We start from the raw sequence: 14,396 nt of genomic DNA, 5'->3' as shown, positions 1-14,396 counted from the left end.
TAGAATCACAGTTAAATGAGAAATAAATGAAAAAATAGGAATCGCCTTTTAAATTAATGCATGGGATTGATTATCACCATTATAATACATTTTTTTTTGTTGAATGACCATTCGATGCATTTTAATTTGAATATTTTAACTTAAATGTATGAAATATTTAAAATAAATGTTTATAATTCATGTACTTTTTTATGTTTGGCAATATTTTTTTTACTAGTTAGTTGAAAAGTTTATTTATTTGATTGTTTTGTGATCTGTTTAACCAATTGAGGTAAATTTTGTTGATAAACATTTTAGGATATAATATAACATGAATAATGAATACAAAATTTGCAAAAAATAAATGTAATAATTGAATACAAATATAATTAAAATAATTGATCTATACATAAAAATTACTAGTGTTTAAAATTAGTTAAAACAAAAATTGCAAATACTTTATATTTTTATCAGTAAAACAAACTGAAATTTATATAAAATTATCATATAAATATATTTGTTTTTGTTATTTTATATCAGTTACTTCACAAAATATTTTTACCACGATTGAATAAGCCAGCTTAACAATTTTTAGCTATCAATTGTGTAAATTTTTAACTTTTAATTAACTTTTTAGCTTTTAGTCAACTTTTTCAACTAATTTTACTAAACATAGTTATACTTTATATTTAAAATTGTTCCATGATACTATTATTAAGTTATTGTCAAATGATTTTACTATAGATAAAAACTTTGTAATTATTATTCTTAATAATAGTAATAATAAATAATAAATAATAGTAATATTCATTAAGGAGGAAATTTGAACATATCAAGTTCTCACCACTTATGTTCCCAAACTTTTAAGATTAAGAAGAAGATGTCACGTACTAAATAATCCTATTTTTTTTTTTATTGAAAATTTCATTTTAATTATATAAGAAAACGATTTACTTAATTAATTTCTATACATATGAGACTTTCATCAAGGTCATTTTATTTATTATGTACAAAGCTAAACACAATTATTATTATTCAAAAAAAGTGTCAATAAATAATTTCTTACAAAATTATTCATATATCAAATATTTTTAAACAACATATACATTTGTTTATACGCTATTAAGTATATATTAAAAAATTTACTCCATCTCTCCAAAAAAAAAAATAATTCACCCTGCATTACATATCTTCATGCATTAGTTATTATAAAAATCAACAAAATGATTATAATTTATAATTTATAATTAAATGAGAATGTAAATCAAACAAACTTTAATATATACAATGCATGTCAATGAAAATATATATCGTTTAATTTAAGCGTGACACCTTATTGACCCTATGTTTGAATAGTGTTGTAATTGGGTCCAGGCGAGATGTTGAAAAATATATGTTTTTAAAATCGAAGGAGTTGCCATTAATATTTATTTTAGAAAAATATTAAAAATAATTTTTGAAATCAAAAATAGGTTGAAGAGTCAAATATGTGTACCAAATATCTTAGTATCCTACGATATTCATCTTAAGATTATTATCTCTAATTAGTTAAACACATTATTTATAACTTTTAAAATATATTTATCTCCCTCAAAATAAAAATAAAAACTATGACTTATATGTTTTAACCTATATTTAATGTATATTTATTTTACTTTGATGAAGATTTTATTATTATTATTATTATCATTAAGGCGTAATTATTTTTTTTTGTTACAACGTAAGATTATATTTAATCTAGCTAGCTAAGCATAATAACATAAAGACAAACACAGAAAAAGGAAAACAAGGAATCCGAGGCAATATATATATATATATATATATATATATATATATATATATATATATATATATATATATATATATATATCCGAGGGGACAGAGCTTAGAGAATTAATCTAACAAAAAAAAAGAAAAAAAAGAAAGAGGAACACATGCATAGGGGTTCGTAGGCTCATAGCATAAAATGGACGAAGATATATAATAAGAACACAAGACATAATACGCAGACCAAGTAACATCAGCAACAACCACAACTATCATCTCTATGAAAGAGAGGGAGAAAAAAACGTAGATATGGTGGCAACTGCAAAAACACGGGAAGTAGAAGAATACTTACCTTGGTGGATGCTTATGCTTTCTGCACGTTGGACTCAAGCTGGTGGGTTCATGGTATTTTATACGCCACAGCCCACAAAGGTGCCATGTTTGTGTGTGTGTTAAAGTAATAAGAGGAAAAGTGAATGAGTAATATTCAGACAAAAGGAACTTGTTCAAGGTGGTTCAAATTAAATGTGGAGAGAGAGCTGAAATTAAAGGAGTATAACTCAGTTGATTTAGAATTTAATGTTTGTAAATTTTTTGACACCGTCTTCATTCCCATCGATAAAAAAATGTGGAGAGAGCCACGGCTTTGGTTGAATGAGTGGTGCAGTGTGTGGCTTTTGGTATCTTTGCTGTGTGTGTTGGGTTGTGATGTTTCCCTCATTGTGTGTGTAACGTTGTGTCTGTGAGAGGAGTGATGAGTAAAAAACAAATATGTGGCTTTGCCTCTTGTTTATCATACTCAACTCTCTTGCTCCTTGTTTTATTTTTTATTTTTTTATATTTGATATCAAGGTTGTGTCGTTGTGTTGTAGGAGGTAGTGATTGAGGCAAGAACGAGGTGCAAGAGTGTTTCACAAAGCTGTTTTGTTTAAATCAAAAGGGGAGAAAACCGGGACACAGCAAAGAAGACTTTGGATCATATATACTAGGAATACCACAAACATAGTCCATCTTTTCTTTCTTTCTTGTTTTTTTGCTAATTTTCTTTTTTCCTTTTGTTTGCATTCGAATCCCTCATGTCTACAAGGAGCATTTTGAATCCTTTTACTTTTTTTGTACTATTTTTTGCAATTTTTTTGTATTTTTACATTTTATATATTTTGCATTTCAATTTTTTTTTTACATTTTTATGCATTTTCTTCGTTTAAACTTTTTTTCATTTTTTTAATATTTTTATTAGTTTATCAGGATAAAATTGAGTGTTCACACACATAGTCTTTTTTTTTCTTTCTTTTTTACTATGGACACATATAGTTTATTTTCTCAATTTTGAAACATAATTATTGCTCCTTTATTTTCTAAAGTAAATTCATATATTAGGGGAGTAATTTGTTTTGTTCATATCAAAATGATAAAAAAAAGTCAATGAACATTTAAAGTTAGTCATTAATTATTACTAATAGAATATGGTCAGTACAATTAATATTGACCACAAAAGTCAGTATAGGTTACCTCACTAACAAAAACAAAAACAAGTGTCATAATGTTTCTTTAATATTAAAAAGCGTCATCCTAACTATTGTTTTTTTAGTGTATTGATTAAGAAATTAAAAAAATATATTCGTTTGTAAAATTTATAAAAGAAGATAAAAAGTTGAATAATGTAATTTTACATATTTTAATACAATTTTTTTTAATTCTTTAACAAATATCCTAAGAAAACTAATTAGTAAAACCCGATAAAACTTATAAATAGTTGTATAAGGACTGATATGTTACGAATAGTTGATCAAAACATCATAATTCTGAAAAAGAGTTGTTTACTAATTCAAGAATGGGGGAGAAGAAAATTTTGTCTCTTGTCATGTTTGTCATCATGGCTTATGGTTTGGCAGTAACACCATTCACTGCATGTGATCAATTTCATATTCCTAAAACTTGCTATGGGTATGAAGCATTACTTTCTATCTGTGGGACTTATTTCGCTGTTATCAAGTACAATCCAAGTTCCTTTTGTTGTGATGCAGCAACTATTGCGTTTCCTAAAGCCAGTCGTAGCAGTGAAAGTAGAAGGGGTTTTTGTAATTGTTTGCGGGTTATTGGACCACAATTAGATTTTGTGAAATCAAAGCTTACAAGCCTTCCTGGTGCTTGTGGGATTAAACCTTCTTTTTCTATGCAGTCATGTATATATGGAGCCTAATATCCCTCTCCCAGACCAAAAATAAATTTGATTTATGAATATTTTGGTTAAACGGGTTATTGAACCGGTGAAAGTATAAATACATTCACGGTACGTAAGTAATCTATCATGGTTAATTAAGATTGTGCAAGTAATAATTAAATATGCATTTTACAATTAAATAATAGGGTTACATATATTTTTAGTTCATCATGTTAAAAGAGTTTTTTTATGAACAACTTATAAGAAACTTCTTATATTAAATATGTTTCTTTGGAGTTTTTCTATGAGCAAGTCATAAGAAATTTCCCACTTCAAACAAAAAAAAAAGTCATAAGAAATTTCAATCTTAATTTCTTCATTCATTCATTGACTCCTCAATAGTTCCATCACTAGTGCCTAAAATCCAATTTGAAAAATTCTTAAGAGCATCTCTTATGGGTAATTTAAGCAATTGAATTATTTATCTTATGTTAATTGATTCTTACATGTCACATCATAGTTAAATAATTCATATTTTACTAAAATGATATAGTTTTAAGCAATTATTAAATTATCCCCTTAAATGAAAAGAAAATATTTTTTTCTCATAAACAACCATTGCTTATATAAACAACAAGAGTTAATTTTAAACAATTTAATACGATATATAGACCACTTCCAATGATAAAAAAAATTAAATAACAATATTTGAAAATAAACAACTCATTAAGTAACCAACGTTCAAAATGTTCTAATTAAGTTATGTAACTTCATAATCTAAACTTCCAATCTCGAATCTTATGTTTTTCATAGTTTGAATACCTAATAATGATTGCATATATAAGAAGAAATGAATTAGTATCACCTCTTATAAATCAGTACATAAATGTGATTAACCCACAATTTTTCATATATTTGTATATATTAGGAAATAAAATCATTAACAAGACCTTTAGTTTACGATAATTTCTTTCAAGTCAATAGTTCCTATAATTTATAGTATATTTAAAATGCTAGAATAGCTAATAAATTTAATATCCTCTCCATTCCTTTTCAATTGTCGAATTTTTTGAGATTTTTATTTATTTATTTGTCATTTGTAATGTTCAAAATCACATTAATTAATGATTCTCTTATCAATTATACCTTCACTTGTCTCTTTATCTTCAATTAATTTACTCATACATTTATTATGGAGTGAAAAAAAAAGGTTAAAATAGAAAAGCTCGCAATTATTTTATTAGAATAAAAAAATCTATTAATTTTTTTTATTTCTACTACAAAAGAATCTTAAAAGACAAATAAAAAGTAAGGAGATGGTAATGTACTGGAATGCAACATAACATAGTAATAAATGATATTAAAAAACAATGGACATTTAAAATTGTCATTAATTATTATTAATGAAAGAAATAGAGGCATTTAACAAGAGTCATAATTATGTTTCGTTAATACTCAAAATAAATTAAAACCGATAAAACTTGTGAACAAGTCTATATATATACTACTATCATGCCACAAATGGTTGATAAAAACTTTATAATAGTGATAACAGTTGTATACATATTCAAAATAAGATGAAGGAGAAGAAAATTTTGGCTCTTGTCATGATTTATGGTTTGACAATCACAACATTCATTGCAAGTCATCAGCTTTATTTTCCTAATGTTTTATGTATATTTGTATATTAGGAAATAAAAAACATTAATAGTACCTTTACTAGACGATAATGTCTCTCAAGTCAATAGTTCCCTATAATTTATAGTATATTTAAAATGTTAGAATAGCTAATAAATTTAATACTTTATTTGTTTCTTTTTAGTTGTCAAACTTTTGAATAAATTCTGTTTCTATTTATCTTTAATTTATAAAGTTCAACATCACATTAATTTTTTTTATCAATTATATTCTCACCTATCTTTTTCTCTTTAATTAATTTACAAATACATTTATAGTGGAGTAAAAAGTAAAAAAAAAAAATCTCACAATTATTTTATTAGAATCAAGAAAATTTATGACATTTTTCATTTTTACTACAAAATAGCCTTAACAGATAGATATGTAAAACGGAACTAGGTAGTAATGGGCTGGATTGCAACATAACATAGTAATAAATGATATAAAAAAAGCAATGGACGATTAAAATTGTCATTAATTGTTATTAATGAAAGAAATAAGAGCATTTAACATTGACCATGAAAGTTAATAAGGACATTTAAAATTATCATTAATTATTATTAATGAAAGGAATAAAAGCATTGAACAAGAGTCATAAGATATCTCAAGTTGAATTGAATGATAAATATGTAATTATGTTAAATATTTATTTATTTTTTTTATTCGTAACAAGATACAAACATAATTCTCCCATAAAAAACATATGTGATGTATAAAAAAAAAGTCATAATTATGTTTAATTAATACTAAAAAATAAAAACCTATAAAACTTGTGAACAAGTCTATATATACTACTATTATGCTACAAATGGTTGATAAAAACTTCATAATACTGAAAACAATTAATTGTATTCATATTCAAGATAAGATGAGGGAGAAGAAAATTTTGGCTCTTGTGATGTTTGTCATGGCTTATGGTTTGGCAGTAACAACACTCAGTGCAAGTTATCAACTTTATTTTCCTGAAACGTGCAATGGATATAGAGAATTACTTGCCTTCTGTGGGACCTATTTGGCGGATGTGAAGTCCAGTCCAAGTTCTTATTGTTGTAATGCAGCAACTATTGCGTTTCCCAAAGCCAGCCGTAGCAGTGATTTTTGTAATTGTTTGCGGGTTGTTGGACCACTATTACAATTTCAATCAAAGCTTCTAAGCCTTCCTGGTGCCTGTGAAATTATACCTTCTTTTTCTATGCAGTCATGTATATATGGGGCCTAATTCCCTTTCCCAAACCAAAAATAAAATTGGTTTATGAATATTTTGGTTAGATTTTTTTTTAATCGAAAAGTGTTAGTGATTAATTATTAGTTTTTTTGGTTAATGAAGGAATCAAACTCATAATCTTTGTCTTCCTTCTTTTCTCACAAAATCAATCTTATATTTTTTTATTAGATTCTTTTATCATGAAATTAATTTTATATCTTTTGATTGGATTGGTTATTGAATTGGTGAATATATAGATAAATTCACGATAAGAAATCTAAGCATTGTTAATTAAGATTGGCTCAATTGATAATTAAATGTGTATTTTAATGTTAAATAATAGGGTTAAATATATTTTCAAATCATGTTAAGTGAGTTTTAATTTTTAGTTGTTAAAATTTGCATTTGAAACCCACGTCACAAAGTGCCATTTGGAGAGACGGAAAAGAGTAATTTTCAAAATTCAAGAACTAAAAAAACATTTAAATTTAAGGAATTAAAAAAAAATAAGAAAGGATTAAAACAATAATTAAGCTTGAATTTAATAGTGGACTTTATTACAACTTGTATCCATCTTTTTTTATAATATATTGTTTTGATTTTTTTTGTAAATTCTTTTTTAATTGTCTATTGCATTAATTATAGTTATGTTTCATCAATATTCAAAAATGTAATATTTACACACATATATAAAATAAATATTTTTTTACATAATTTGACACCCTTTTGTAGTTTTGTTAAATCATTAAGATTTTAAAAAATAGTTTTTAAAGTATATTTGAAAAATGAATTTAAATACATAGTAATATTATATATACAAAGCGAATACTAAGTTTTGGTGTACACGTTTCTTTATCCCATTTTACTCATAATTACCTTCCTAAATCTTTTTTTAATCTCTGTAACTATATTTTTCAAACAACACGTACCTGCAGTTACATCTTGCAAACTAAATTAACAGCTATTATTTAACTTCTATTATTTTTTATTTTTATTTTTAGAAATTACAGAGGTAAAGAGTAATCTTTTCTCTTAATAATAATAATAATAATAATAATAATAATAATAATAATAATAATAATAATTTATGTTTCTATCCTTAGTTATTAATTTATGTGCAAAATTCTTATTTTCCATTATTATTTTTATACAACATATTTAAATTGAGTAGAAGATTATATGTTAACAATTTAAAAAGACAGTTATTCAATTATAATTTATTATATACGATAATTTTATTAATTTTTAAAATAATTATTTTAAAATAATTAATTCAAATGATAAAATGTGATTGAATGACGTTAGATAAGTATATATTAAACTCTTTTAAATTAACCAAATTAAGATGCATATTACTATAATTTTAAAATTATTTAAAATACTTAGTGTGCTGATGATTTAGCTCTTCTGGCTGAAGTTAGGTAATATCAAGTTGCCTTGATCTTTTTTGCACTAGCTCTGGCCAAATAAGGACAACCAGAATTTACTTCTCCAACAAGAATGTTAACTGGCAGCTTCAGGAGGAGAAGATTAGTGAATCTTTTGGGTTTTTCCTAGAACTGAAAATTTGAGGAAATACCTAAGGTAAGATAAACTTGGTTCATGAGATCCTAGACAAAATGTCTAGTAGGATTTTGCCTTAGAAACCAAAACCTTGTCAGTTGTAGGATGTCTTACGCTTACAAAATTTGTTTTGTTTGCCATTCCCTCTTATATTATGAAAACCGAACGAGTAAAAATGCAGCCCGCACCCGTCCGTTTGAAGGATCGGTGATCGGGTTTCGGTTGCGAAGGGTGGGTACATTCCTGTTGCCTTCACTCACATTTTGGTCGCCGGAGATAGACTAGCTTACAGCTTTCCGTGAGCTTGCATGCAGCTCCGTCAATGGCATATGAGGTTTTCTTCATTCTTCTTTGTTCTGTAATAGTTTTGAATCCAGACAAAGAGAGAGATCGATGCAAGATTTGATTTTTGGATTTTAAGTGAAACATAGATGTAAGAAGGAGAGAGAACTAAAGCTATGGACTCTCAACGTCAACGACCCAAAATGAGTGTTAATGTTATCTTGGATTTTCAGATTAACTATTTACCGCAAGGCTAGGTTTGAAGATTTAGTTTTTTATTAATAAAAAATATGTTCACTGCTCCATGCTCTCAGTTGAAGCTACCTTAATAACTGGTGAGGCAACACTGAATGCTTTTGAGAAATATCTTTTAAATACTGCAACGTGAATGGTCGGGTGCGGGTTCGATGGTCCGTTTTTATCCGTATAAAACCGAAAATTTACTTTAATTAACCCGAGGCCCGACCATATCCGTCCGAAAGACTTACTTTTATCTCAGTTTAGTCGGATCATACTTTCTTGCTCACCCCTAATGAAAACTACAACCTTGCTCAAACAGATTTGTTATGATAATGACAAGAGCTGTAGAGACTTTTGTGGGGGAATCTGCATCTTATATATTGGTCTAAGATATGCACCCCTATAAAGATGGGAGGCCTAGGTCTTAGATTTGCTAATCTTGTTAATGAAGTCTTTTTTTTTTTTTTGAAAATAACTTGGGAAGTTTGTTCTGACTCCTTAGAGGGAGGTGGTGGGTTCAATTTCTTCTTACTAAGATTCTGATAAACTAATAATTAACATTTGTTGATAGAAAAAAAATTGAGAGGATTTTTAGGAATCAATTGCCTGGAGGTTAGGCAATGGCAAGACCATCAGGTTTTGGGTGAATAATTGGATCCTGACCGTAGGGCCTCTTATTTGTCATGCTCCATGGCATATTCAGGTGATTGAGCTTAATTAGAATGTGGCTCAAGTTGTCAACAGAGAAGGGAGTTGGAACACTCAGTATTTGCCTAACAATTTGCCCAAAGGAATTGTAGAAGATTTCAAGCTATGACAGTTCGCCATTATCAGAATGGTCTTAGAGTTTTGCCATCTATTGGATCTTATTTGGAAGTGAAGGAATACAAAGATTTTTAATGTCTTGGTCAAATAACTCCATGATTTTGATGAAACATCAATGCCTTGTTCAGGACTTGAAGCACATGCAAGAGATGTTCCCAATTCTTCAAAATAAGAGACCATATTCCAACTTATGCAGGGTTCACGTGGATACCTTCCATCTGCTAGAGTAGTTAAAGATAACTGTGATGGATGGAGACTATTTCATTTTTGGTCCTTCAGCTTCTGGCTGAGGCCTTCTAAGAAATGACGTTTAGACAATATGTTAGGATCTGTTGGATAAACTTATTCAAGAGTTCTTTTAGGAAACAATTAAGAAAAAATGAAATGAACTTCTTCATAAACTAAAAATTAACTTATGTATAAGTTAGAATAATCTTTTAGAAAAATTATATGACAAAACTTCTATAAATGATCTTATGCACAAGTTAATTTTAGCTTATGACAAATTTTATCTGTTTCTTACCCAAAATTCAAAACAGGAATAAAAAATGAACAAGGTAAGGTAAAAAAATGAAAATTAAAAATGCCCTTAACTTTTCACATGTTTCTAAGATAATCATTTTCTTCTTGCAGGAAATTAATGAGGCCACAGATAAGGACATAACTGTCCAAGGGTGGAACAAGGTAGCAAGAAACTGAGTTATTCTTCTATATAATCATCCAAATGTGTTACCCGTAATAAGATAGGGGGAACAAAATAATCCACACTCATTGGATATTCTACTATATAATCATCCAAATAAATACACTGATTTCCTATCGCTACAAGGGTAATTGTTACCCCATCCAAAACAACACGCTAACTAGTAATAAGCAATCCCAAATAAGTCAATTACCGGGTGGTAACCCAGGCTTCTACAGGGAACTAAGCTACATTTTCAAACTGCTGCATGATACTCATCTATAGTTTGTTTCATTGCATCTAACTGTGACATAATAAATTCCACTTTCTTGTGACAAATCTCATTGGCGATTCTTGAACCATAGTCACATTTCTCAAATGGACGATATTCACAAGCACTTTTGATTTCATCCCGCAATGCAACCTGAATGTCCTGAAAGATTTGAAAAAAAAAATGAAATTAAAGAGTTACAAAATTACAGCACAAGTTTGAGCATTAACATGATGATGAACTTTAAGTAACTGTAAGTACTAATAGGCTGATCTAGTTGTTGTTGACACATGTTAGATCGTCAGTATTTAAGACATTTATGTATGGCCCACAGATTCAGAGTTCAAATTCCAGCTGGCTGCAAGTAGGTGGTGTTAGAACAAGCCTATGAGACTGAATTTCTGTTAATGAAGGTGGTTAGGGTTATTGACTCAGTTAAAATTCTAATGAAATTTGGCAAATATAGGCTATTAAGAGATAGGGAGAGAAAGATTAGAGATATATTGTTAAGTTAGAGATTGGTTATGGGGGAGAGATCTCAGGTTCTTGAAATCCGAGAACAAATTTTATTTTTCTCTTCCTAACCAAGGCTCGCTGATTCTAGGCTAATGGAGATTTCGTCAATAAAATCCTATCTTTTCTTTCATTATTTTGCTAATTTCTGAACCAGTACCTAACAAACGATTAATGTAAAGTAAATAAAATATTCTTACATAATTCCTGCTGTTAATTTTATATAACGTTAATTATTTAAATGAGACCACTTAAATAAGACTAGTGCAGTTTTGGTAGTGTGTGCTCTTTTTGGGACTTGCACCCATAATGCCACCCTCTTTTATATACATGAATAGACAAAAGAATAAATTGATTTCTGGGAGACAAGGACCTTGATTAATTGCATGAACTCAAGGCAGTGGTTTTGGACCACATCCTTCCTAGGACCAACAGGGCTTGCAAGCTCATCCATGACTCCTCCTGCAAGCTCCAAAACCTTCACAATTCTCTACACATGACCAGCAGAAAGGATAAAAAAATTAATCGAACAAACTAGATATTCTGTCACTTTCATGACATTTTTGAACATGTTTTCAAAATATTACCTTTTCTACATTCTGAAGTCTCTGCAATGAAGTTGTCTGGCCCTGTGAATCCATGGTTGTTGATTCCTTGTGTTCCTTCTCTGTGATCACACACCAAAAACTAGGATTAATTTCAGATACATAAGGTTTGCCATTTGAAGATATACAGATTATAAATTGTTATAATCTGATACACCAGCAGGCTTCACTCTAAACTGCGGTTAATTTTTCAGTCAAACTCATAGCAAAACTACAGCATATTCAAGAAAAAAATAGCCATAGCCAGCAGTTAATTTTCAATCATAGCGTGCAAGTCACAGCAGAAAAACTGATCAAGAATTAAAAACAATGAGCAGAGGAAATGAGAGACGTGTAGCAGAGGAAATTTGGCCATGCATGCATGATGCATCATGTTCTCTATATTTTAAGCTCTTAACCTGAGCAGAGGAAATGAGAGAAGTGCTGCAGGGAGAGCAGCCTTTTACTTTATCTAAAATATACTTTATTAATTTAAAAACGGCCATATCTACCAATCAGAGAGTAAAGTATTTTCTGACAAGTTTGAATTAAAAAAAAATAATAATAATAATAATAATAATAATAATTAGCCTAACGGATCCCTAATGTTTAATTAGTAAAATACTAGAATCTTAATGGTCTGTTTGTCACGCTTAGAGAAAAATTAACCACAAATTCTGAGCATTTTGTTAACTGTTTTCACCAAAATAATGGTATTTGACTTAATAACTAATTATAAGCTATATGCTAGGGCCCCTGACCTGGATTTCCTACACTCATGCATTCACACAATCATGAGTCATTGGCGTTGGATGAAAATCTGACTGTTCAAATCTCAGATGCATATTTTAAACATGGTTTAACAAAATCAAATGAATCTTCTAATCTTCATTCGCATTTTCTAATTAGACACAACATTTAAATTTCAATATAGTTTGTTAATTAGAGAAAAATAGTATACTTGAGTTAAGGCTCTTTAGTTGAATGCTGTCTTAGAAGTTACGATTGTGAGTACTATGATATTTCTTACCATAGTAGAATAACAACTGAAAAAGATAGATGCACAACCAAATTGGATACTGTGAAAAAAGGAGGTCAAACTACAAGTGTAAAATACAATCAGCATTTCACAATAAATTCAATTCAAGGTCGAGCAAATGATCAAAACTACCACGGGTAACACAACAACCAGAACCATCAGTGAGATACATTAACTAGACAACCAGAACCATCAGTGAGATACATTAACTAGACTACAAATTAGCAATGAAAAAAATGAGGTTATGCAGCAAGAGACTCAAACTTATCAAATAGAATCTAAACATGGAACTGAAAAACAACACGATGAACAAGTAAAATAGCTCCATAGTGAATCACTACTTTAACCAATCCAGTTCCACAGATAATTCCCGTGTCTCTATGAAATAAATTGACAAAAAACACCTAATTTCAATTTCCAATTCAATTTTGACCAATGCCTTACCACAAACAGTCAAACATAGTTACAACACTGCTTCATGAAGTAACTAGTCCCCAAACCAAATGACCCAGCTTCGAAATTTGAACTCTTCCATCTCGATTGAACATTTAACTTTCTCAAATTAAGAAAGAATTCAAGAAAAACCCTCTCATGCATGCACAAAATGTATCTATCTGGAATTCAGATATCTAACAAACAGAAACCTAAATTAAAAACTGTTAACTCATAAAATATATAGTAGAATAAAAAATCAAAACCATGAAACCTTAAGACCAAATCTGAATGAACAAACCCTAACAAGAAATGGGGAGATGAGAGCAAGAGAAACAAACCAGAGAGAGAGAGAGATAGAGAGAGCTTGAGAGCCAGAACCAATGAGAACTAAAATAGTCATCAAAGTATAATAAAATCAAGATCATGAAACCTTAGAACCAAATTTGAATGGAGAAACCCTAGCAAACGAGAGAGAGCAAGAAAGACAAACCACAGAGAGAGTGCTGGTGTCGAGAGCGAGCAACGCCCGAAGGTCCGCCTCGCCTTTCGATCCAGAACTATTTTGAGGGGATTTAGAATTATGTGTTTTTAGGTAGTTGTAAATTACTTTTTCAAATTCTAAAATTTTAAATTCATCAATCAAATACTATATATAAATTTGTCTAGCTACCAAACAAATTCTACGTATCAACAACTACACTCTCACTTTTTATTTTTCTTATTTTTATTTTTTTTTGCATTTTAAAAAAAAATTCCTGTTTGCTTTTCCGACCCGTGAGGATTAATTACGAAAACGGGTAGAGTTTTATAAAAATTATCATAATAAGTATTTTTTTAAAAAATTATAAAAATAGATAAATATGATCTCACAATAAAAAATTATATATCAGGGTATGATTTCATTTTTTATTTGTTTAAAATATTTTTTTCTTTAAAAACTAAAATTATATGTTAAAATATATTTTTTAAAATAATTAAAAAAATGTTAAAATCATATTTTAACATATTATTTCAACTTTAAATAATAAAAAATTTAAAAACTGAAATAGTATGTATATATACGATTTTTTTTTATAATGAAATCATACTTCTAAATACGATTAATTCATTTTTGTAATTTTTAAAAAATTATGCAAGAGACGACTCACCAAGAGCACTGACACAGTATTCT

At 28.5% G+C, this 14,396-nt stretch overlaps 1 protein-coding gene across 3 annotated transcripts; it reads right to left on the bottom strand.

The window, feature by feature from the left end:
- Nucleotides 1–10,386: 10,386 nt before the first annotated feature.
- LOC114398149 (mediator of RNA polymerase II transcription subunit 11-like) lies at nucleotides 10,387–13,870 on the bottom strand. 3 transcript variants are annotated; one of them, XM_028360308.1, is made up of 5 exons: nucleotides 13,716–13,837; nucleotides 13,564–13,612; nucleotides 11,755–11,834; nucleotides 11,541–11,657; nucleotides 10,387–10,816 (listed from the first exon to the last, which is right to left on the bottom strand). In XM_028360308.1, the coding sequence occupies exons 3-5, from the start codon at nucleotides 11,806–11,808 to the stop codon at nucleotides 10,640–10,642; spliced, it is 348 nt and encodes a 115-aa protein (XP_028216109.1). In that variant the 5' UTR covers nucleotides 11,809–11,834; nucleotides 13,564–13,612; nucleotides 13,716–13,837; the 3' UTR covers nucleotides 10,387–10,639. The 3 variants fall into 3 exon arrangements, with proteins under 3 accessions (XP_028216109.1, XP_028216108.1, XP_028216110.1); XM_028360307.1 differs by lacking the exon at nucleotides 13,564–13,612 and having other exon boundaries at nucleotides 13,716–13,870; XM_028360309.1 differs by lacking the exons at nucleotides 13,564–13,612; nucleotides 13,716–13,837 and adding an exon at nucleotides 13,235–13,496.
- Between the last annotated feature and the right edge of the window lie 526 nt (nucleotides 13,871–14,396).

Source organism: Glycine soja, chromosome 19, assembly GCF_004193775.1.
Source record: "Glycine soja cultivar W05 chromosome 19, ASM419377v2, whole genome shotgun sequence".
NCBI lineage: Eukaryota > Viridiplantae > Streptophyta > Magnoliopsida > Fabales > Fabaceae > Glycine > Glycine soja.
Note: the sequence above shows the minus strand (reverse complement) of the source record. Positions and strands in the feature narration are given on the sequence as shown.

What these genes read in the sequence shown, in the direction of transcription:
- LOC114398149 (XM_028360307.1), bottom strand. Translation starts at nt 11,808, where the DNA reads ATGGATTCACAGGGCCAGACAACTTCATTGCAGAGACTTCAGAATGTA. An exon ending in GACTTCAGAATGTAGAAAAG is followed by an intron (nt 11,658 to 11,754) that starts GTAATATTTTGA and finishes GGTCATGTGTAG; the next exon opens with AGAATTGTGAAGGTTTTGGA. An exon ending in AGTTCATGCAATTAATCAAG is followed by an intron (nt 10,817 to 11,540) that starts GTCCTTGTCTCC and finishes CAAATCTTTCAG; the next exon opens with GACATTCAGGTTGCATTGCG.